General features: G+C 37.9%; 1 protein-coding gene and 2 long non-coding RNA genes across 9 annotated transcripts in view; all 3 read right to left on the minus strand.

Moving 5' to 3' along the window:
- The window catches only part of LOC136246625 (uncharacterized), a 58510-nt gene extending 33159 nt beyond the window's left edge, over positions 1 to 25351 (minus strand). Inside the window, exons 1-3 of one of the 2 annotated variants that reach the window (XM_066038157.1) lie at positions 25060 to 25351; positions 10949 to 11024; positions 6348 to 6643 (exon numbers count right to left, since the gene is read on the minus strand). In XM_066038157.1, the coding sequence (XP_065894229.1) occupies positions 6348 to 6621 (274 nt within the window). In that variant the 5' untranslated portion in view covers positions 6622 to 6643; positions 10949 to 11024; positions 25060 to 25351. The remainder of the gene's footprint in view (positions 1 to 6347; positions 6644 to 10948; positions 11025 to 25059) is intronic. The other variant, XM_066038158.1, reaches the window with a different exon arrangement.
- LOC136246622 (uncharacterized) lies at positions 75 to 1653 on the minus strand. 6 transcript variants are annotated; one of them, XR_010696692.1, is made up of 7 exons: positions 1461 to 1649; positions 1295 to 1408; positions 1183 to 1237; positions 1034 to 1134; positions 745 to 984; positions 517 to 690; positions 75 to 460 (listed from the first exon to the last, which is right to left on the minus strand). It is a non-coding gene; the product is annotated as an uncharacterized lncRNA (long non-coding RNA). The 6 variants fall into 6 exon arrangements; XR_010696687.1 differs by having other exon boundaries at positions 1183 to 1408; positions 1461 to 1653; XR_010696688.1 differs by having other exon boundaries at positions 1295 to 1636.
- Positions 4105 to 5960, minus strand: LOC136243285 (uncharacterized). Its single transcript, XR_010694823.1, has 2 exons — positions 4793 to 5960; positions 4105 to 4740 (listed from the first exon to the last, which is right to left on the minus strand). It is a non-coding gene; the product is annotated as an uncharacterized lncRNA (long non-coding RNA).
- Positions 25352 to 26125: the final 774 nt, after the last annotated feature.

The following is a 26125-nucleotide window of genomic DNA, read 5'->3' on the forward strand; positions in this document are numbered from 1 at the left end:
GTCATGTTGACACATGTTTGTGGCGAAGCCAGACGTCACATACCCGCCCTCAACACGCATGATTTCACCATCCCTTATGTAAGAGGCTGTAATACACTTTTACAAGAAAAATAAAACAGATTTTGTGTGTGTAAAACAGAGTTGCATAAGTAGAAGAGCTGGGGCCACTGTTGCACTGTAATTAGAAGATAAGTGGCCTGCTTATATTCAGGTAAAAACTTCTTCAGCCTCAAAAGAGAAAAAAACCATATAACAGCTCAAAATCCGTTATGTAGCATTGGTGTTCCTGCAAGTGAGCCAAACAACGTGTATTTTACTTCACATTCACCACAGCTGACTATCGTCTTCTGTTTCCATTTAGTCAATTTGTCATTTTAATACTTTTCTCATCACTTCGCCACACATGTACACAGTTTTTCCAGCCAGAATTTTGTTTTTGAAATTACATTCCCAAAAAACTCTGAAAGTTTGAACAAATGAAATAATACTGTTTGTATGAAATTGGGCTGATAGTACCTGTAGTGACTTCCAAACACTCCTGCACTGATTAAATATACAAGGGATGGTATGTTCAACTTCGGATAGCACAATAAAGCAATGATATTTTTTATTAAAGTGCACACACTTACACGTACTTCATCTGTATTTTTATGTACTTCACAGAGTTTAATCCCAGCTACCTGATGACTCCTGGGAACAAAATCAAGTTATAACACCAATGCTGCAAATATCAAACAATCTTACATCAGATTAAGTAAGCCCAAAAGAAGACTTGGACCCGCTGCTGCTAGTGGACAATTCATTAATACCACCATCACCATCTTCACTATCACTGCCGATTTGGATGAGGAATTGCTCTAGAAGTTCTTCATTACCCAAGTCTCATCCAAATACACAACTGGTCTTCCTTCAGTTCTGTTGCACCTCGTTCGTCTTTAATATTTATGATACTGATGGACTGTGCAGGGCTGCTCATAGCATACCCTGCATATACGTGTAGTGAAATTAAAGCACAAACAGTTTCAATGCTAACCTCTTGTCATTAATCGTCTTGTACTTAAATCCCATATCACTCAACACTCTTTAAAGCAATGTTCTACCCCCAGAGAAAACACCATCATTCTTAAGTTTGGCCTAAGACGGAGTAAGTGACAAAGTTCCAGGTTTCAAAATTTAACTTACCAAAACCTTTGAGAGCGATAGATTTCCTCCCTTCCGTACAATGAATGGATCTTGTCTGATAGTATCTGGGTTAAAACTGTCTGTATCAACAAGGACTCGTGAACATTTGTACCTGACGATTACAGAATTGAGCGGGCTTGTGCAAAGTGCATTTTGTATCTTTTTCTTGGCGTAAATAAATCGCCTTTCTTGCGGTGCTCCATTCTAATGGATGTCCTTGAAATCCCTGCGTGGCGTAATGTATGACAAAACCCAGCAAAGAAGGCATGATACAATACCGGTGGCCTTCGAGATTCTCTCCGTGATGTTGATAGAAATTTTACATTTCTTCGCTTCTTGCTTAAAGTACTCCCATAGTTTACTTCGTTTGGCTGCTTAACGTCTTCCCAAAAGGGTTTCGCTCCGCACTCGCTGACGGTACACTGGACGCCATATTCTCAACAATTAAGTGCGCGCCCGTAACATGGGCTTACGAATAAATGCGTCATAAACATTATGTTTAAAGCCTTTGATCTTGTATGGCTTCTTAATCAACAACTCAGGATTCAGCTCAACGTGAACGTACTATAGAAGAGCTGCCAGACCAACCCTATGAATGAAAGCTACTGGCTATGGGTCTAGTAAGCTTTTCAGAAGTAAACTAGCACATCTGGCTAGCAAAGGTTCCCGTCAGTGAATAAAATCGGCATTTTTGACAGCCGTCGAGCTCAGCTAGATGGCAAACAATTTTGGAATTCCATGATATTTGGTGTGCACTGTTAAAAATGAAGTGCTATGGTAGCACCTCTAGGTGCTATTTTTTGACTGGAGCAGTCAAAATATAGTACTTTTAGGTGCTACCATAGCATTTTTAGGTGCTATAATAGCACTTCATTTTTAACAGTGTGGTAGTAGTTGGACCCATGCCAGACCAGTTTGACCTGGGAGGGTTACTTTGGCATCGCTATTGTGTGCTTCAGTGGCATCGAAACTTTTTTCGAGTCCGAAATTTCATTTTCGCGATAATGCGGCTGGAAATCGCTCCAGACAATGCAGTCACTGATGGTTTTAGTTTAGAGTACAGTAGTAAGAAAGGTTGAGAGTGCATATTATAGCTTTAAAAGACATTTACTTGAAGATATAGCAAAAAAAACTCGTAATTTTTACGTGTCTTTTACGAAGTGTATATTTAGCCGGTACAGGTTTGCAAACACTAACGGCTATTGTGCCGGCACTAGTAGGTTGCCCCGAGCATTCAATTTTAGGGCACGCGTCTAGTAAGTTGCCCCGAGCATTCAACTTTAGGGGATGCGAAAAGTAGTTCCTTAGCGTTAGGGGTAGGCTAGGGTTCAGCTTTGGTTTCTTCTTCACTCTTGTTATATATAGAAGTCACTTCAGTCGGATGTTTATAACGTAGAAACTAAATAATATGACTAACTGCAGCACCGGTGGTATAATCGTTACAAACATTGCTTATGAGTACGGATGCCCGGGTTCGAACCCTCGCTTAGACAACTTTTTTTTTCGCTTTCTTAGGTTTTTTGTGCAAGTTTTTTTTTAATGCACGTAACATTATACCCTCCACTGCCGGAAAAATAGCCGGCAAAACAGTGTAACCGGTACTGGCTCTATATAACCTGCCTAATTTTTAAGCATATTCGCCGATTTGCACGACAAGACGTTAATGAAAAATAACACCAATCTGGCATTTTCTAAGTGGTACCTAACCTAGCATTTGTGGGTGGTTTGGTAGTTGATTCTCGGAGGTCGAAATTTCACGTTGCGGACCCTACCATTATACCCCCCTTCTGTTTGCCAAATTTCAAGGTAATCGGATATGGCGTTCGAGTCTTATGGCAGCTTTTGTAAGTGTGCGAAAAGAGGAAGAAAAATAAGAAGAATGGGAGGAGAAGCACTAACATTCTATCGTTGTATGGCCGACATGCTTTCTCGCCGCAGCTCAACATCTTATAGTGGTACTCTGGCGTGGATTCGCTGCACATTGTCATTTTCATTACTTCGTTCTGCTACAATGTGCAACCCAGGGAACACGATCCATCCTTCATCGTTCCAACCAGGCTTCCCCGGAAATGGGCCATATTGCTGGCCCTAGGGACTTCTAGTTGTCCCCCTTTCAGTTGTCCAGTACACTTGCTCCTAGGTGCTGGGGGTGGTAGGCAAGGGCAGTACATCCAGCCCGGGAAAATTTTTTTTAAATAAGAAGAAAACGAAGAAACTAAACTAATGTTTGAAGTCGCATATCTCGGCAACGCTTGAAGCGATTTCACTCAAAATTGGTATGTGGAGTGCTGAAGCCGGCGGCCGTGTCCACAACAAAAATCGTCTTGTTTCATCAAGGCTGCAGGCAGCGCAGAGTTACGAAGCTGCCAAAATTGCGTTTTCTTCCTGTCAATATACTTACCGCACGACACACTACTGTGTGTCTTGATAACTGTGGCGCGCGACACAAGAATATATGATCTATGGCATGGATTGCAGAGGTGCTTTTCGAACAGTTCTTGATTCGAAAATGCTGCTTAACGGGTTGAACATAGCTCACAATAAAGCGTAACGGATACTTTACTTTTCAGACAATAATTAGGGCGCGCGGCACCATTTCAGATGCGGTATGCATAGGTTCACCAGTCATAATAATTATTTACAAAAAAGTTAACAAATACACAGAAAAATATGAAATTTTCAACTAGAGTAGGGACCATAGCACATCGATAAAAAGTACTGAAACAAGCTGGAGTAGTGCACGATATTAAATCACAGTAAAACAATAAGAAGTGTTAGCTATCCCTACTGTGCCCAAGATACCATAATGGAAATGCACAGTAGGGATATAACATTTCTTATTGTTTTACTGTGATTTAATATCATGCACTACTCCAGCTTGTTTTAGTACTTTTTATTGATGTGTTATGGTCCATACTCTAGTTGAAAATTCCAAATTTTTATGTGTACATGTGTACATAAAAGGATAATACAAAATGTATAACTTGGGAGAAAGTTTGGGTAAATACACTTATGAAAGAAGTCTTGAAGGAGAGGTAGATTATCCTTAGAACTGGACGTTATTCTCTCCACGGCAATATCTCTTGGGGTCCAATCACAATAGTCACACCAAGAGGACTCACCTTGACCCTGTAATAGCATTGTATAGTAATAATTACAATTCACACAATGATGTAATTAAGGATATATGACAAAGAATTATGTTACTGGAGTTAGGTTCAAAGATCCTGCTGGGTTGAGTGCTATATTAGAGTTACATGTTTGGTAAAAAATGAATGCTCCATATATAAGAATCACTGACTACTCTATTAGGTAATATCCTGATAGGTGTAATAAATCTTTTCTTAATAAAGCCCTTCCTCCACTAAAACCAGCTTAGTTACTAGCACTCGAGTTACCGCTGAATTAAGCCCTTTCTATTCCATCGCACAGACACCATTCTACATTGTAGCCAACACTTCAATTCTGGTATCTTCAATTCAGCAGGATCTCTTCCGTTAAGCAATACACCTGCTATACATATCCTTCTCCATTCTTCTTGAATAACTCGCAGAGTAACTGTAGTAGGAACGTTCATCAGTAATACGGTATCATAGCAATGCCCCCTTACCATATTCATTTTGCAAAAGCGCCATTGATGGTACTGTTACAGTTGGTCAAGTTCATTTCCCTGGATATGTGTGGGGAAATCAATTCTCTGCAACAAATTAGACTGAAATACGAAATTACACATTTGCAAATGGTGAAAAACTACAGTGCCGCTCAAATGCAACGTAGTCTCACAAAAGTGTGAGCAATTAAAAAACTCACTAATTAAGGGCATGGCATCCATTTTGCTTGTAAGTATTCATCCCATCTCATTACTCACAAATAGCCATTCCCTTGAATTAGCAAGTTTTTAAATTGCTCGCACTCTCACGAGATGACGTTACATTTGAGAGGTACGTATTGTAGTTGACCCAGTTAAAGTAGCCCAGTTTAAATGTGAGACATTAAAATAACCCATTTCAACTAAAGTTGTTGTAATATTTTTTTGAGAAAGTGCAATCTCTGATTTCCATTACCTACCATACTGAGATTAATCTTTCCCAAATCAAAGATGCAAGTATGTTATGTTAAAAGTTACATACCACTATAGCAGGGAGCCAATTGCAATTGTACTTTGCTTACTTAAACAAAATATTTTATGGTTTTGCAGCAACAGGCACAGATAAACACCTCTTTAATGACAAGTATAATATGTGACCAGCTGAGCGAAAATAACAATCATTTTCATACTCTTCTAATGTACATGTGCCACATAAAAAAGTTATGCACATTTTAGTTTCTTCAGTATACATATTACATAAAACAAAATTTAAATCAATAAAACCTATACACCATTGGATTTGCCTGCTCATGGTAATAAATAAGAAAATCTTTGTATGAAAAGGCAGGTGAGGTATGGATATTTGTGAATGCAGTAGAATTAAAGTTTATCATCATCAATTCTTTGTTGGAATGATCTACTTTCTTGTCATACAGGGGAAGTACTACACCTTGATGGATTTGTCAGTTCATAGTGAACAGATTGTGCAAAGTCCCATTTTCACAGCTTCATTGCTTCAGTCATGAGTTATGGTCAATTAAGTATCAAATTTACTGCTGTTCCAACTGTCTAGTGCTATACCGTAACTCAATGATTATTCTTCATAAAAGGTTGCTGTCAACCCTTATCATAGATAACAGAAGAGCAATAAAATGGAATTTGAGGAATGCGTGAAAATGACAGTCAGCCAGTCATACATACTCAAACATATACTGCTCGCACTAGTGTACATTATTGTTGGTTACCTGATGATCATGACATTTGTCTGTACATTATGATCTACCTGTTTACATCATATGACAGACATGCACACTTGCTGCATTTATGGTTACTATTGTATGTATACATGCTTACATAATACAAAGAAAAGAATAGTGCTCTTTAGTGCACCTCAGTTAACTACGTATCTTTCGTATGTATTTTAGCACATTCTTCATGAGAGTACATAATAATACCACAGTTATAAATCTATCAACTATAGATTTTCACTATGTCACTCAGGTAATTGGCATTAATGTCAAAATGATCATACAATGTGTAAATGTCATATACGAATCCACATAAAAAATATACTTACTGTTTTCTCCTGGAGACAGGTAGTTATTATTGTCAACGGCATTGACAAATCTGTTTGATAAGTCAGTCACGTTGTTGTTTTTACAACCATCAACTGCCATTTGAGCCCTTGAATCGCTTTGTTGTTGTTGTTGTTGATGTGGTTGTTGTTGTTGTTGCTGCTGCTGCTGTTGTTGCTGCTGCTGTTGTTGTTGCTGCTGCTGTTGTTGTGGTTGATGTTGTTGTTGTTGTTGTATAGCATTGTAAACTATTTGAGTGTTCCTATGTGTAGCCATTCTTACTCAGCACTATGAGAACCTACAGAAAAATAACCAAGTGTTATATGTGTAATTTTCTATAAATATATAGCAGGTGTTTACCTTTGAATGGCATCTTTAACACAACCAGCCAGAGAGGCATACCAACCAGCATTTATTTATGACCATGGTACTATGTATATATGCACCACAATTCCACCATGAGGACTGAATACTACACTTTCCAAATGACAGAATTAAGGCTGCAATGTTAAACACTTTAAATAGCATTTTGAAATAAACATTAATTTGATGAATGTATGGCAAAAATTGGCATAATTTAATAGGCAAAAAAGAATTTAACAGGCAAACTAAAGTGTGTGACAAACCTTGGTTGGTAGTGCCATATCAAGACACCTGGTAGTGTGTTGTACGGCTAAGAAAGCTGATGCACCATGACAAAACTGGAGTGCTATACCATAAGTATATTTACAGGAAGAAAATGCATTTTCATGCATAGGTAGCTCTGTGCTCCCTTCTCAAATTGAAATGACTTCTGTACTGCAAATGATTTTCACCTTCAGCACTTCTGCATAAAACAGCCAAGTCATGAAAAGGTTGCGGCCTCCAGTAGCCAGGGTAGAAAGTTGTGAAATCAAAGATGGTCACCAAAAAATGGCTGCAATGATATTAGTGACCAGCCAATTTACTATCTAATATATTACAAACTAACTTTTTATAGTAATGCATTGAGTAATTATAGTGACAAATCACTTCGTTGACAAATAATTCCATTCTTTAATCTTACAATCTTAAATGTATAAAAGAGAGTTCTAATAGTCAAATCAAGTGTACTTAGTATTTTTCTTATATTAAATAACATAATAATATAATGTGACCGGATTTAGCAAAATCAACCATATGCGTGCAAGAGCCAAAAGTGAGATAACACCAGCATGAAGTTGCTGCATTATCAGGCTAACAATTTCCATATCACTCTTACCTTCAACTTGTCAGGTCTGATTTTGGTGGACTGTTCTCTGGTGGCCTGTATAACCACACCAGACATCTGTACAGGTCTGTGAACAAAAGGGAAGTGCATTGGGGGGTTCATACACTCTGGACAGATGGGCAGGGAGCTGAATGTGTGATTTATGTCTGTTTTGTGAGATTTCAGTCAATTTCCTGCCTCTGACGTGCTATTTTGTGGTCTGGTGCCTAGGCATGAGGCTATTATGCTCCAAAAATTGATCATTATGCTTTTGAGCAGTGCTAAAAAAAACTATTATGCTTTTTGAGAATTGCCCATTATTCCGAAAATTCTGCCACCATAATTGGCTAATAATGCCAGTTTATTTCTGTATCAGACCATTTTCATTGATGTTTAAGCTTCAAATAGCCTTGAATTCTTTAGCCAGTTGCTGAATTAGAGTATTTCATTTCAATGTAACTGCTTTATTAGAGTAAATAATATTCAGTGACTGCTCTATTAGAGTTTCTGACTGCTCTATTAGAGTATCTCGATTTTTTACCGGAATTGTGCAATCTGCAGATTTTCCTACAGTTAAAGCTTTGTAATCATTTCAAAATGCTAGCATAGTTCCTGATTCCCACACATACCTATTATGCTCGAAATTATATTGGCATAATCACCGCATCCCTACTGATGCCTTCTATCACCATCCTCTTTCATTTTGTAGTCTATCTATTGCCCACCCCACCACCCCCAACCCTCAGCCCCTTTTTGAAGACTCGTACGCATGATACAGCAACACTAGTGAAAAAACTTATATAAAATGGCTGGAAACTCTACAGGGATTACCTTGGCCACCAGGTTCTCTTAAAGGTTGTGAATTGCTCCATCTTTGGTGAAAAATCCATACATGTAGCTACAAAGGCTGGTGAGTAACAATACTTTAAATTATTAAAATACGTTTTTCTCTGAATCAACAATGCACCTATTAAGATGACTTTCCAAAATCCAGTCACAAAATATAATGGTCTAAAGACTTAGTTTTAGCCACTCAATCACCTAATTTCTAATTTAATGGGTGTCTCACACATGTGAAATTACCACATGGTCTGATATAATCATCCATATCTTCTAGCAAAAAGAAGCTTTGGTGTGTAAAACTTCACAGCAAGACAGTTCATCAAAATATACAAAGAAATTAATTTCTGAAACTTTTTAATTGAGTTTTCCCACAGCTTTTGCATGTGCTCAATCCAAAATCTGGTGATTATTTAATTTAATTTTTAATTTAATTTATTACTTAATCAAATTAATAGTGGCTGTGGATTATTAAAAATAATTTTCACTAGCATCGAATTGGCTGCCACCTTTGATTTCATAACTTTTTCACCCAGGTTGTTGAAGGCTACACCCTTTATCACAGCTTTACTATTTTGTGTGGATTAATTTCACTTTTTGTACTCTATATGGCCCCAAATCCAGCCTATAGGGTTTATTTTTAACTAATTTTCTTCTTGTCTATAGACACAATAATGATTATAGACAGAAATAATGATTTTATTGTTTTATTCGATACAAGTTTAACAGCAGGTTAAACAGGGTTAACTAGCAGGACGAGCTTGCCTGGATTGTCACTATACCCAGACCAGTCATACAGGTTTTGACCCAATCCCCCTAGCACTTTCCAATAATTTAGGTGCGCACTTCAAGAGGTCTATAAGGAGGACCAGTCTGACATTCCAGCACATTTGCAATATAGCAAGTTGTTGTTATCTTCCCTCCCACCCACTTCCTCTATCTCTTCTTCCATTAACTACAAAATAGTTAATGTGACATGGGCGGTGCCCTTTTTGTCTCAGAGGAAGTTGGGTGGGTTATCCCCAAAGTGCAGAGGAAAACTAACTGATGTGTTATTTCAGGAAGCACTCGAACCTGAAACAATAAGAGGACAGACATGCTTGCTAATATGCTGATAGACAATTGCCCAAGGGTAATGTCCTGCAGGCTCGGGTGTCAGTTGATTCTATTTACGGAGCACCAATATCAGGCCCACAATCCCATCCTTTATAATGCATAGCTTACACGGACACATTCCAGGATTCGTGTTTGACTCATTGAGTCTGGCATCTAGTTAACTGTTTTGGAATATTATTTGTACTGTAGTACTCCAACAATGTGCATATTTTTTAAAGAATTCTAATAGAACGTACATAGAATGTTCTAGAACAATCTAGAATTTCCGTTGGCAGATCTATGAAATTATTAACTTTTACTACTAGTAGACTTTAGCTAGAATTTTCACTATAAAGTAGAAATTAGGTGAGGTGATTAGCTGTGACAGCAGTGGCTCAGCGGGTTAAGAGTCTGGGTAATCGGTATGTAGGTCAAGTTTTAAACGTTTTTAGTGCACATTTACCCTGCGATGACTGTTCTATTAGAGTATCTCAACCATGTGATTTACAGTTAATTTTGCCTATTGCTTCGTAGCTCTATATATGCGTAACTGTCACTTCTTCATTTTTCTAACCATCAAAAGGTGCAGCTATGATGGCTAGTCTATGTACACACCAAATTTCAAGTGGTGGTTTACCATGTACTGTAGCTGTGACAGAAGCTTGATCTTTCTCATCAAGAGTGTTGATCTTTCTTTGACCTTTCGTTCTTTTGAGCTCAATCTTTCTATGACATCAAGAGTGTCGTGAACTTCCAGGTCAGATTACATGCTTAGGAATATTGTATTTATCTCAAATTTCTAGGTTGCATTATACTATTCCACGAAGTTAATTAGTACCAGAAACAATTAATGCAATGCTTACTATGTTATATGTGTATTAATTAACATGCATGATGAAAGCTACGGTGTGACTGACTGTTTGTCCATGGGATGGGTATATGTAACAAGAATGCACAGCTTGTTGAAGACTACCAGAAATTTCCACATTCATATATAGTGACAAGTCACAAAGGTTATAATGATTGTAATACACCAAGTGGTACTAAATAGAGTCTACAAGTTGAAATACCTTCCCTAGGGAAAACGTACGTTCTTGACACTTTCACAACTTGTTTATAAGATACTAGGGCCTGTGTCATTTTATCAAAGAAAATTTACATAGGAGCAAACCATAATTAACATGGATATGTTCACTGGTATGATGTGATGGTAGGTGACCATAGGTCTAACACAAAGGAGAGAAATAAAGAATAAAGTGAAATATCTCTAAATACACTAGCTCTTATTTTCTGATTTTTATTTTAGAAGAGTCGTAAGAAAACTATAATGATGACAACAACTAAAGATTTTGTTATTACATAATGCAATGCAAATCTATAGTAAAATTTTGCATAAGCCAGGGCTAATATTGCAAAACCATCCCTACACATATAACTCACCGTAGTGGCTGTGTATCTTTTAATTGTGGGTGTGCACTTTGTAGTTTCTGGGCCGCGTGACTCTGAGTCTTGACCACTAAGGAAAAATTTGAAAATTAATATAATTATTTGAGTAGGGATCATAGAAATAAAAAGCAAGGAATCAAGGTATAGAGTATAAATTATAGCCATGACTGAAGCAGTGATCAAATGTAGCTGCAGGTGTAGATGACCTACTTGTTTCCTTACTCAAATATAATAAAGTTATGCACCATAGTATGGCATGTTTGGCCTTTATCACAGGAGCAATGCTTATAAATATATGCCACTTTGACACCTAAGATCAAAAGAAGCCACAGGGTTTGCTATCATATCACCCTAATCACAGGGCAATAAAATTAAAATTTAATATTGTCATGATATCACCCTGTGATTAAATTAAAAATGATATTATTATTATTATACTGAAGCTGAGGTAGCACAAAGTAATAGTCACCTTCATCTAAAATTTTTACATTGTGGTTGATATATTACCTTATAAGTGTTCTCTCAAGGAAAGATGTTGTATGACTTATCATTGTCAAGAGTTAATTAACTCTTGGTATTGTGTATATAGTTCAGAAAGTAGATAAATAATCATTTTTGTGATGTGGGGATTGCTTTACTACACCAACCACAAAACAAGATGGCTCAGACATTTTCAACATCATTAACATATTATTAAGGGCTATTGGAAACAGTGGAAACAGAACCTGGAAAACGGACTATTCCATGACTTTATCAAAACAGCTAGGCTCTTACGGTCCTAGGGTAAAACCTCACTTAGTGTCACTTTAAAGACCACCCAGTGCCACCCACAGGGGTGGGCAACTGGGGCATTTTTCCCTGGGCCCCAGGAGGCCCCATGCAGGGCCCCTTGAATACCTGTTTAAAAGATCGATATACTCTAATAGAGCAGTCAGGATCTAGATACTCTAATAGAGCAGTCATAGTATTTTTCAGAGGAGCAGTGTAGCAAGCTATGTGTGTAGTTATAAATAAGGAGATATGGTTGGTGAGGGGCCGCTGTTGTCATTGTCAGAATGTAATGACTTTTTTGTTTTGGTCTTTGACTTAGGCTGAAGTTGTGATTCAGAGTGGAACCCTCCTTGCCCCTGGGCACCTCTTTAACTCTTTGCCCTGGGTCCCCTGATTTCTCTGGGCGGCCCTGAGACCACCTCTGCACAAATACCTCTTCTATACAAAGACTACATTGTAATTAGATTCTAAAGATAGGTAAGGCCACTTCATGGTCACCTTTTATAAAGACCATCTCTTTACATGGTAATATTTGATAAGCTTCAAACATGTATTTCATGACTCATAGAAAGAGGTCATTGTCATCTCCCATATTTTGGTCTAAACTTCACTTACCATTATCGCTTAGTTTGTACCAGAATGTGTCGAGTCCTTAGTCCATGCAAGTGAAATGTGACTAGTCAACTACAACTGACTGTATCAACAAAAAATGAGGTCTCATAAAGAGACGATGACCTCAAGAGTGTAGCTGACCTAGCTATTTTGATAAGTCATAAAATAGATGTTTGGAACCTAGGTATTATTACAATGTGAGAGGTGGTCTTTGTAAAGAGAGTGGTCTTATAAAAGGTGACCATGAAGGTATAAGGTCAGTATGCCTCACCCATCTTTGAGATCTAATTACAAAGTGGTCTTTGTGTGGAGGTGATCTTTGTAAGAAGATGGTCTTTAAGAGGTGGCCACTAAACAATGGTTTACTCTAGGGTACATATGTATGACGATTTGGCCATTTCCGTCTTCCATTTCCACTTTCCGTTTCCAGTTTCCATTTCCACTGTTTCCAATTACCCTAATATTAATTACTTACCTTACTTAGGTGATGTTATATGGCTAGATATTAGGGATGGGAAGTATTAGACCTTTAGAACCTGGTATACCATATAGTAATATTACAATTTTATCATTAGATGGCTGTTATGTTAGAGTGGTTGACTGTTCTACTATGGAAAGTACTAGGCACTTGTCTCCAATAGCATCACATGTTTGTTTGTGGTACTATTGCTATAAAAAATCTTTTTGACTCAAAAGAGCTACCACAAACACTGATCATTGGTGACACGTACAACTGTGGTAATGTCGACATCATATTTCACTTAAATCTAGATAATTTACAGGCATCGTTGTACTAGAATACTGCAGTATTTCCATAATAACACCTAGCCCTACTAGCAATGATAACAGCGAAACCCACAATTGCTTCTTTAGAAATGCATTATTTATAGCATATAAAGAGCATTTTGCAAGTATTATGGTCCACATTTTAAACCCACAATCAATGTTTAGATACCTTTGTATAAACCAGTGGGGTTTGTTTTTTCAACTATTAGGTGAGCATGCGTGAGTGGTATATATTACTAATACCATAGCCAGGAGAGATTCACTTGATTACAGTATATATACCAACACCCTTGGGCTTCGGCAGGCAAATCACTTGTGGCCATTACTTAAAATGCACATAATTACTTAATGGGTCCACAATAGGGCTAATTAGTTGGCTTAGAAATGTAGTGATCCACACAAAACAGCCAAGCTGTGAAAAAGGTGCGGACTAAAAAGCCTAGGTAAAAAAGTTGTGAAATCAAAAGTAGCAGCCAAGAAATGGCTGCGATGATGTTAATGCTAATAAATTTTAACAATGCACACAGCCATTATTAAAATATTAACATCACTGCAGCCATTTCTTGGCAGTCATTTCTTGGCAGTCATTTCTTGGCAACCACTCTTGATTTCACAACTTTTTTTAGCCAGAATTTAGACCGCAGCTTTTTTCACAGGTTAGCTGTTTTTGTGCGGATATTACTTCTTTTTGTAATTCCAAGTTCCAAAGCCAGCCTATACATAGTTGGCCTTGACATTTCCTTTTAACTCACCTTTGTCCCTTTACTACAAGAATCGTTGAAGACTGCAAAGAACTGAATTTTGAAGGCGCAAAGATAGAATAGCAGATTTGACTAATAGGAGGTGTTCAACTCACAGGAGATGTCCTAGAAATAATTTATTACCATTCAAGCACTATCAAGCTACGGATACATGAAAACGGCATTTTCTTGGTTCTGTTAAATGAATATATCGCCCACCCGCCCGCACCGGCTATACTTGGCTGTACAACACACGCTATTTTCATAATTTTTGTAGTACTCTAATAGAGCACACATTTTTTTCTGAGCACTTCAATGCAACACATATAGAATGTTATAGAATTCCCACTGACAGGTCTACGGGTTGTGTATAAACTGGAACTTTCATTTATAAGGTAGGAATTAAGAGAGGTGAGCAACCGACAGCGGTGGCAGAATGGTAAGGGCCTGGGAATATAGGTGTGGAGGTCTGTGGTTCAAATCCTGGAGAAATTTTTTCGACATTTTTTTTCACATCTCAGTGACTGTTCTATTAGAGTATCTCAATTGCACTTTTCACATGTTTGATTTTATGTTATATCTCCTTAGTAATATTCTCAGCACTTTCAACCCACAAAAGTTTGCAGTACGATAGTAACTTCATGCACAGACTGATTGTCAAGTTATTCCATCAAGAGGATTACCCTGTTGAATTTAAGAGATAGTGGAAAAAATATATATTAGCTAATTATTCATCATCATTACACTGTACGTATGCTTGGTTATTGCTATTAATTTTCCATCCTGCATGTATATTGCTGTTATTGCACACATTCTAACCCGTGACAATAAGTCACTTTTGTAATTTTCAAACTTTCCGTTGTTCTTAGTTTGATCTGTATGGAAATTGGGCTTTACATGTGCTGCATTATGTTCTTAATGCCCTCCAAATTTGAGGTCAATTGACTAAAGCATGCACGAGTTATAGTGAGTGGAGCAAAAAGAAACAGATGAAGAAAAACACTAAGAAAATAAGACGAACTTTGAAGGCAAATATCTCAGTGATGGCTGGGAAAATTCAACTCAAACCTGGAACAGGCAGTACACTACCCCAAGGGAGTTTCCGCACCAAAACTGGTTAATTTCCATTCAGGCAGTATTGAGTTATGAATGCGTGAAAACAGCATTTTCTTGGTTCCTGCAAAATACACACTTGTCTGTCATGCGTCCGCATAGCTGTACTCGGCCACACAAGACCATCGTGTGTCCTGATATTATATAAGCAACACTATAATTGCTTGTATGATATTCAATTCTGTGCAACGTACAGTACATATTAATTAATAGTGTTTTGAGTTTCCAGCAAGTTTTAGTTCATGATCAACCATCAGATTTAGAAAACAGACTTGTTAGATTAGATGAATGCTCCTAAGTATAGTCCTCATATAAACCATGATTGTAATATTTCCATACTTGCTTGTCACAGGACATTTCCCACAAGACATTCGTTGAACACCAGCACTATATATCCTGGAAACTGTTCATCCTTACCTTCATGGTTTCAGATGTGGCACATTTATTAAATTTAGAACCTTTGGTGTAAAGGGGTTTTATTACAAGTTTGCCCTTTTGTACAGTCTGTAATATTTATTATTAGACATTAAATAGTTCAAATTCAGAAATAATTTTCTTTTTGTTATAGCAAAGAGGAAAGTGAAAAGTTTTGGGACTTATAATTCCAAAAATCAATACCAAACCAACTGAGCTATGAAAAAAGGGTGCGGCATCCCAATTGGCTAGGATGAAAATAGTTGTGAAATTAAAGTATACAGACAAGAAATGGTTGCAATGATACTAATGTCAATCATTTGTAATGAACGCTCCTAATAGATGATTGACATTAGCATCGTTGCAGTAATTTTCTTGGCCGCCACCATTGATTTCATAACTTTTTCACCCTGTCCTTTTTGGTGACTTTACCAGCTCAAATGCCTTTGGTATGCTAGTTTCACTAGACCATACTACAATGAAAAAGCATTTTTTAAATAATATAGCAGCAGTAACATACTGTACAGTGTTGGAAAATTGCCTGCATTGCTGATTTACAGAATAAAGCACTCTATACAGCTACAGGTGACTTGTTTGTGTTTCATAATGAACTCGCTGTAATGGGTGACTTGTAATGTAGCTGAACTTTTTAATGGGAAATTTGTAATGTAGCTGAACTATTAACAGGAACACATGCACATATACTGTAGCTATAAAGTCTTTACTGAGTTGCAAGTAATGCAGCTGAACTCTCTATAGAGTTATAACTTGATGCAGCTGAAGTGTGACTTGTAATGTAATTGAACGCTGTACTGGGTGACTTGTAATGCAGCTGAACTCTTCAAGACACTTTCATACCTCAGATCAAAGGACAAAAATTCTTAATATTTCTTACAGAGTACATACATAACAATACTCTAAAACATTAACCTACATAAAGTCAAGTGGAAGAGAGAAGTGGATACAGGGTGGCCAGGGAGGAGTGGGAACTGGTAGCCACTGGAGGCACAGTTTGATGATTGAATGAAACCATTATTTCAGTGGGTATGGAGTAGTTCATAAGTAATGGGGATGGTATTACATTCAATCTTTCGCAAGAAACTAAAGGAATTAGAACAATACTAAAGACCCTGAAAGTTTGGGTCGGATGAGCCGAGGTGACAGGAAAAGGTTCCTATTAGGGCGAGAAGGCAAGGTGCAATACAGCAATGTTCTTGGATGTTGTCCATGACAAGACAGTAAATATATTATCAGAAAATAATGGATTGGAGTGAATAGCTATCTCACTGAGGCAAACATATCATAGACAACATTTATAGATCCAAATAATCTAATAGTATGCCAAAATTGGACAAAAGAATAACCAACTGGTAGGTTACTGTTGTTGCATGTCATAGTGTCACTGACCAAGTAATTTTGACAAGAGTATTTTATTTAGCTCTAAGACGCAGTAAGACAACTGTGTACTACGCAAACCAGCTATTTGTCGCTAGTACAGAGACTTACCATTGAAGCTACTAACATGCACAGCTGCAACTCCATCTGCTCCACCCATTGCTGTTACTGATACTGGAGCCATGTCCTACATTGTGAAATAGTGTAACACAGGTATACTGCATCTGTTCACTACAGCTGCAACGTTTGAGATGATGATGGTGGAGTTTGGTCCCAATATACATTGTATGCGCGAACTCCAGCTGATGAAAGGTGCCAAGGCACAACTATAAATGTGATGTATTGGTGCATGAAGGATGAGAAAGTATTTTACAGCAATGGACAACAGAAAATTTGTACACTTTGTATTGATAAATTTGTACTGTGTAATGTGCATATTTCATGCTGCATATATATATATATATGCGATTGCTCTGGGTTTTTTGTCATAACGCTGCATAACCAACTGTATTGTGTGGGCTGTGTGTTGTAGTGGCATGTTTGCAAGCATTAGAACTACGGCACTGTTTGGTAATTCATAGTGGCCATTTTTTACTGATGGTTGATAATACGTACCTCACATGCCATTACATTATTGCATGCTATTTAAAAGTTATAAACAACAATCAGATATAAAAAGATCACATGCAGAACAGCCAAACCGGGTGCTAATAGGCTGGTCCTGCGTTGAGTTACATTTTGAGGTAAAAACTTAGTTGATAATCTGTCACTTAAACTACATATATATATACCTTTAAACCACAAAACATTATAGTGCAATAAACCACAATATACAATAAAATCAGCTTACAGCGGAACCTCTCTTATCCGGATGAGCACCTGTCTTATCCAGACGGGCACCTCTCTTATCCGGACGGGCACCTCTCTTATCCAGACAGGCACCTCTCTTATCCGGATAGGCACCTTTATTGTCCAGACAGCCCAAAGTAGTCATGTGGCTTGTAGTGTATTGACCGTAATGATGTCTGAGGGAGCCTAAAGGTTGCTGTTTACCTTTTGGTGGCTTGTTTATTCTAACTACCACTTGGTTACTAGGTGACAATGCATTTTTACAGCCTAGGGGAGTGACCATGAATGCTTTGTAGTGACTTCCTCCTATGTCCACTAAGCTGCATTTTATAGTTATAACACACTTACAAGGGATATGACAAAAATATACACACTCGCACCTGTGGCGTTTGTGCGTACATTTAGTCATATCCCGAGTAATCGTGTTATAACTGTTATATTCTACACCCCAGTAGATGAAACGATGAGAGATAGTAAGGTGTAGTGAAACACATGCAGCACCTGTTGAGTAGACATCTTTGATGGATCAGACATTTTAGATTCTTTTGCAGTGCCATGCCCACCTACTCGCGATTAGTGAAGGAGACAAGAGTTAATTAATTAATTTTTATTACTGTGCAAGCCTCCCAGGAGAGCATGTATGTACAAAGTAGGTACATTACAAAAATTAAGAATTAAGATAACAGTCCTGTTATTCCTTGTTTGAAATGATTGAGGTCTGAAACAATTACAACATCATCTCGTAAAGAGTTCCACAACTTAATACTGCTTGGAAGAAAAGAGTTTGAGTAGGCATTAGTTCTTGCTGGTAACTGTAAGAATCTCTTCGAGTGTCCACATGTAGAGTGGGTACAAGGGCAAGCTGGGAGTAAAACATCAGCGTTAATGTCTACAATGTGATGAATTATTTTGAATAGCATTATTAATCTATGTTCATTTCGCCTATCAGCAAGAGGACTCCAGCCAAGATTAGTAAGCATGTTGGATACACTGTTATAAGGTGAGTAGTCGTTGAATACAAATCTAGCAGACCTCCTTTGCACAGACTCTAGGGTTTGAATGTTTTTCTGCGTGTATGGTGACCAAATGGCCGATGCGTAATCAAGAATTGACCTTACCATGTTTTGGTAACAGGTGACTTTGATGTTGACGGGGCATAATTTTAGATTTCGCTGGAGAAAGCTCTTAACATTGTTAGCCTTTGCTGTAATCTGTCTTACATGCTCATTCCACGTTAGGTGTTGGTCTACAGTAACTCCTAGGTATTTAGCATGAGGTACTTCTTTAATCTTTTCATTTTGGGTGAAGGAGACAAGAGTTCATCGAAAAATTGCTCAGGTGAATAACTGTTGGTTGATTTAGGCATTTGTTATTAGAGACCTGTTTACCGTTTAGATAAGGATTTCACGGAATGTGTGAAGTTACACCATATATGGTAAGCGTAGCCACAAAGCATGGTATATCAGTTATATACTACAGCGCGGTGCTTTTGATCTCAACCACAGGTGTAGTATTATAGCATTATATATAACAACATTACTTGTATATAAGTTAGTCACTTTAGCATAATAGCATGCATGCTATTCTTAGTTTCTGAGATACAAAGGGTAGTATGTACCAGACTGCCCAGATAGGAGAGGTTCCACTGTACTGAAGTAGTTAGCCACAACTAGCCATTTGCATAAGTGAATTACAATCCTAGCTACAAACATGCATTACAATCCATGACATTACCTTACATAACCTCTTTTCCACTAATTCAGTATTACACATGTGTAGCTACAATGCACACAACTATAGCATGTATTTCTGAATATTGTGAATAATCACTTAGCCCATCCATTGAAGTTGAAAATTATAACTTGAAGATGAGGAAAACTACCCTATTCAAATAATAAGCAGAAAGGTTAGCAGTATAACATAGCTAACTTTCCACCAAGGCAATAATTATGATGCAAAGGATCCAGTTACGTATTGCACAAATGAGACCAAATGTGAGAGTGCATGTCTGACCAGAATAAGCATGTTATTCTACAAAACATATAAAACCCCAAGCAAGTTAAATTATATTGAGAACATGTTTTATAAACATGCAATTAGCTATACCGCTTTCAGTTTCTATCCTATTGTGGCCAGCTCTGTGAAAATAGGACATGTAAGCACAAAACTAATTATTTGCATATTTTTTCAAATTTTCATGATTAGTTTGTGTCTTTGTAACGCTGAGCATAGCTACATAATTATGTAGGATGCATATATTTATTTATTTCCAATGCTAATTGTATTAGATATGACCTGCCTTAAGTGATGAGTGTAGTTTGTGCCCACATAGCCACATGCATAGCTGGTTTTTGCAAACCTGGTCACAAAATGCAATGAAGGTAATAGTGCTGAGCGATAGTAAAATTTTACTATCACGATAGTTACTCATTAAATATCGCGATAGTGAATACTATCCCGATAGTTTATGAAACACTTTGCTCTTAACAAAGTCTTAGTTGTATAGCTATGATTTGCAGTCATATAGAAAGTTATTTTGCATGCACAGGACATTTGTTAATTAACTGCGTGGGCGGCCGATGGAATATGGACTTTTGGTAAAGCTTTTACAGGCCACTCCTTTGTAAGAAAGCTGGTAATACCAACTGTAAAACAGTATAGAAGGGTTGTTAATACCATTTTAATGCAGATCTGAGCTTATCATAACTATCACGATAGTGATATCCCTACTATCGCGATAACGATAGTGATTTACTGTCGCGATATATCGCACTATCGATACTATTGCTCAGCCCTAGAAGTTATTATTATTATTTTTATTATCAATTTACCAAAAAGGAAGGCATACACAAAAGGCAAAGCCTGTACAAGGTGTCCGCCTACAAAAATCAAACATACATACCTACAGTACACTACAAACTAAACAGTACACAACAAAACACAAAACAGTGATTAAGAAGTTACTTGACACATAAGTAATTATAAAGGTGATGCCGGAAAGACTTTCGATTACTGTCTTCAAGGATATGTAATGGCACAGTGTTCCAGAAGAAAGTTGTGTTGACAAAAAAGAATATCTCCTAGAATTAATGGTGGACTGTGGAGGGACTAGTGAAAGATGGTGACTTCTGGTAGATGCTATGGAATTAAATGAACAGTGACTATTAAATGTAATAGATGTTTGCTGGTGATATATGTCATTGAGGAAACTGACCGAAAGGAAACTTCGTCTTGACTGGAGAGAAGGAAGGTGAAGTTGGGAGCAACAATCATTCGAAGAAATGGTCCAAGAGCTGGTAGATGGACTCCAGCGACTCCCACAGATCCATCGAGCTGCCCGCTTTTGTAGGGACTCTAGTAGTTGGATATCTCCCAAATTATGGGGATTCCATACGACTGCAGCATACTCTAGCGTTGGCCGGATGATAGCTTTGTATGCGGCACACTCAGCTGCACGGCTGCAACCAAACTTTGATCTACGTAAATAGTTCAAAGACTTGGTGCCTTTACTGACAACATACTTGCAATGCTTAGACCAGTTTAACTTGGAATCTACCTGCACACCAAGATACTTCACAGGATTACTCCATGAAATAGGTTGATGGTTAATGGAGTATGTAAACGGAATTGGTTTGCGTTTGTTAGTAATCATAAAAGCTTCACATTTGGTGGGATTTAACTTTAATTGCCGGCGACTAGCCCAAGAAGAAATGGCAGCGAGGTCATTTTGTAGGGAAGAACATTCCTTGAGAGTGTTAGCTGGAGCATAAAGTAAAACATCATCAGCAAACATTTTAACAGTGGAGTGTTTTACAACAGAAGCCAAATCATTAACGTAAATCAAAAACAAAAGTGGACCCAAGTAGGGACCAGTCTATTTTGCTTTTTTCCCCACCTATTTTTCTTTCCAGCAATTCTTTTATTTATCACCTATTATGCTCCATATTTTGCTCAAGAATTATAAATTTTGCTCAGCATTGATCTTTGTTAATTGAATATTTCCAACTGCAAAGCTACAGTTTCGCCTTAAATTGACTGTTCTATTAGAGTATCTCGATCAGCAATTACTTCTAACATGTAAAGCAAGAAGTTAGCTAATATTGCTTAACATGTGTGACTGTTTTATTAGGGTATCTCGATTGTCACTTGTTGTTCCTGTAACAATTAGCTATGCATTGTCGATATTTTAGTGCATCTGACTGTTCTATTAGAGTATCTCGATCTTTTGTTGTCCACTTCACAAAAAGTGCACCTATTATGCCAGCATTTTGCTCATTGCTTTTACCCACCCATTATGCCAAAATTTTTGCCGGCTAAATCGACGGGTCTCTAGACCCAAGACAGTTCCCTGTGGAACCCCAGAAGTAACAATGGCCCAATCTGAAAAAGTACCACTCTTTGTTTTCTTTTAGTTAGAAAAAATCTAAGCCATGACAGTACTTTATCATGAATTCCTAGAGAGCTTAACTTAAGCAGAAGGCGTTCATGTGGTACAGAATCAAAAGCCTTCGCAAAGTCAAGCAGTAGACAATGTACAGTGCTTCGTTGTTCTAAACATTGAGACCAATCATCAACAGCCTCAGTTAGAAGAGTTACAGTAGATCTTTTATTTCTGAAGTCAGATTGAGAAGGACTAAGCAGTTGGTGACGCTCCAAAGCAGAAACTAAGTGTCGGTGCAAAATACGCTCAAAAACTTTGATTACAATAGAAGTGAGACTGATTGGTCTGTAGTTACTAGGATTATGCTTGTCATTACGCTTGTGTATCAGAACAATATTTCCTGAAACCCAGTCAAAGGGAAGAGTACCTGTTGATAGTGATTTGTTGAATAAGTGACAAAGAGGAATGGAAATATAATCTGCAGCATTTTTCAGTAGAAATGAAGTAATATTATCAGGGCCACAGGCTTTGTTAACACTCAAGTGGCACAGTTCAGCATGAACTTCTTCAGGTGTTATAGAGATTGAGTCGATGATAGTAGGATGTGAGGATTCAGGAGTTAGTGAGTCAAGATTAAAGGTATTTTCCTTGGTGAAAACTGAGCAGAAATATCTATTAAACAATGATACCTTGTCAGAGTCTTTGGTGATTGTATTACCAGAGTCATGGAGTGGAGGGATGGGATTACGATAGCCTTTCACTGTATTAATCCACCTCCAGAATTGCTTTGGGTTGGTATGGCTCTGCTGACACACTAAATTAGAATGACTAGCAGTCTCTTGGCGACACTTTGAACGGACCAGGTTACTGATAGATTTATACTTTCTCAGAGTGGCTGGATTACCTGAACGCTTGTACTCACGATATAAATGCTTTTTCATGTGGATTAATTTTATTGTAGATTCTGAAAACCAATGCTTCATTTTCCGCTTATTCCAACGAACTGATGGAAACACATAATCCACAGCAGAGAAAAATAAATCTTTCCATTGAGACCATGGTAACTCAATATCACCATTCTCAAAGTCAATAACTTCCCAGGAAACATGGGACAAAACTTCTTTAAAATAATCAATATTAGCTGCTTTATAATTATATAACACACGTTTAATGGTGGACTGGTGTGGTATACTGGCGGATAACATAAAGTGAATAGCATCATGGTCACAACCAGGAAGGCTATCAGTAACCCTCACTGATGAAATCAGATCTGGGTTGGTGGTGAGTAGCAAATCAAGAATATTGTCACCTCTGGTAGGATGAGATACAAGTTGACTGAAGAAGTTATCACAAACAAATTCACATAAAGTATCAGCAACTGGAGATTTAACTTTTGGTGATGTGGTTAACCAGTCAACATCAGGAGTATTAAAATCTCCACAAACAATAAGTGGTAAGGAAGTGGAAGTAGCACCAAGCGCAGAGTGCAGTGATCGTAGCGAGTCTGTTGTAGCTGTAGGTGGTCGATAATAAGTCACAAAATTAATAATGCCTCGAGAAGTGTGCAACTCTAGCCACAACATCTCACAATCACTTTCTAAGTCCTTACAATGAACTGCAGCGATTGAATTGCGAATCAAAACCAAGACACTGCCACCATGTCGATTACGATCACGACGAAAAATAGTATAACCAGATGGAATAATATGAGCATCAGGAATTGATGAGTCAAGAAAAGTCTCAGTAACTGCCACTATATCTAAGTAATGCGTGCACAAACACGCAATAAGATCAAAGTGTTTTGGCAAAATACTTCGAGCATTAAAACAAATGCACGATAAGTAATTACAAGGTGTTGAACTACTAACTTTAGACAATCAGTCAATACTGGATTCACAAACTGAGCATATCCACAAATCTTCAGACGGTTGATTCACCATATCCTGATATTCTGAATGTGTAATCTTCCGGTCACAAGAGACATGAATCCACAAATCACAAAAATCACAGCAGACAGCTGGGTCCGAGTCCGATACTTCACAGTTACAAACTCCACACAGGAAATCAACACTAGATGGACCTGGATTAACGGAAATGTCTCCACATAGCAGTAATATCATGATGAGATAGCGACGCCAAGTGCATTTCCATTCTGTAATGCTCACTACGGCAGGTGGTCCCGTCGATCGATACAAAAACACCGTCTCTCCCAACAAGCCCAAAGGATCTTCTTCAATGCGAAAAACAGCATCTCTCTTAAGATAACATCCACGGTATCTTGCTTCTCCAGATAGCGTCCTCACAAGGACGAGAAAATACAACGCAAAATACACAACCAACCGCGACATCATACGCGTGCAGATTCATAACACAAGCTATAGCTACCTATAGTGATACCGAGAAATTAACTGAGTATGTATACATAGGCAGAAGTAAATAAGCTTGTGTGTAATATTTTATATTGGTGACCGCGGATTTGCGAAAAGGAGTCTTCCACAGACATACAATTCTATGACCTTGGGAGGCCATAACTTGCTGCTCAGCTAACATATAAACCTCCCTCAATTAAGCTATGTATGTTGGTATTCACTACTGACGAAGTTTCAAATCAACAGCATTTTCCAATCTTAAATTACTGTCAAATTGTGTAGATTGGATGTGTGTGGAAGACCCCTTTTCGCTTGTAACATGGATGGGTCACACAGTTTGGGTGTGTGCTCTGGTAAGGAAGAATGGCTTTGCCAACTACCGTGAGGTTAAACTAAAAAGCAATCAATCAATCAATCAAGTGATTGTATAACTGTAATGTGTTCCACAGGATCTAGATATTTCTCCTTACTTGCATACCACCCCAGCAGTAAGTATTGACATGATGGACACTAATGAAATTAATAATGCCTGTTGTGTTATAAACACATAAGACCGGTACAGCACTAGTACTGGCCGATATTTCACCAAATTTTAGGGCGTGGCTATATAGTGAAATGTTTAATACGCACTGCACTGAATACTGAACCTTGTAGCAGCATACACCACTCACTCACCTCGAATAAGAATGAACTTAGTAGTGGATGCCCTCCGTAAACGAAACAGCTGACGAAATATTACTGGACTGAGCCGGGTAGTTAGGTAGCACCAAAACACACCGTGCTGAAGAGAAAGTTCCACTATTAAACTATATGATCGGCTTCAGTCACTTCCCGGCAGAATAGCTGTAGATTCTAACAGTCCGGTCACAAGCAAACGTACGTGGCGACTTCACTAGTGAACGCAAGCTGCAACTAGCGGGAAGCTCTGGTATAATTTTTGGAATGCCATATTTTTTTTGTAGGAATGTCACAGAAAGGCTTAATTTCGTTATTATCGAACCGTCTGATCGCTTGTGTGTGTGTGTGGGGGGGGGGGGTATATTTCTTTAATTTGCAAAGCTGGCAATGTTATTATCAGGCTATAATATGCGGTATTATCAGGCATCCCGATGGCTTATACACTTTTATGACTAAACACGACCACAATACCGACCCACGCAGTCATGACGTCAAGGGAGAGGCCAGGGGTATTTTTTAACCGGAAGTTTGTTGGCTATGATAACGTAAAGAAATATTTGCACACGAGGCATTCTGTAGTAGGGTCACGTTTCCACTCAAAATAGGAAGGTGCTTCATTTTGTTGTTTCTGGAGATTTTCACACAGACTAGTTTACTTTACTTGGTTAGCAATCAATTAGCTAGGTCTCCAAGGTGAATATACTTGGGTGTTGTAATCAACTCCAAATTAAAATGGACAGATCACTGTCAGAAATTTGGTTAGAAAGCTTCATTGTGGTGTGTAGCTACTGATGCTGAAAAAATAATCATTCTGTGGCATACAAGGCTCTAGTAAGATTCTATGACTGTTCTCCATATACCACCAAGAACAATAACTGTTCAGCGTAGAACTGCTTGATAGACCAAGTACAGATGTGACTTTGCTATATTCAAGTGGAGTAAGAGCAGCGATGACTATATACAGTGTATGGAGGAACTGAAGTGGCCTATGCTGGAGTGATGACAACAGTATCAGAGTACCATATTGTTATAGCTCATTCCACAAGAAAATAATACGAGGGAT

Source organism: Dysidea avara, chromosome 2 (genome assembly GCF_963678975.1).
Source record: "Dysidea avara chromosome 2, odDysAvar1.4, whole genome shotgun sequence".
Lineage (NCBI taxonomy): Eukaryota > Metazoa > Porifera > Demospongiae > Dictyoceratida > Dysideidae > Dysidea > Dysidea avara.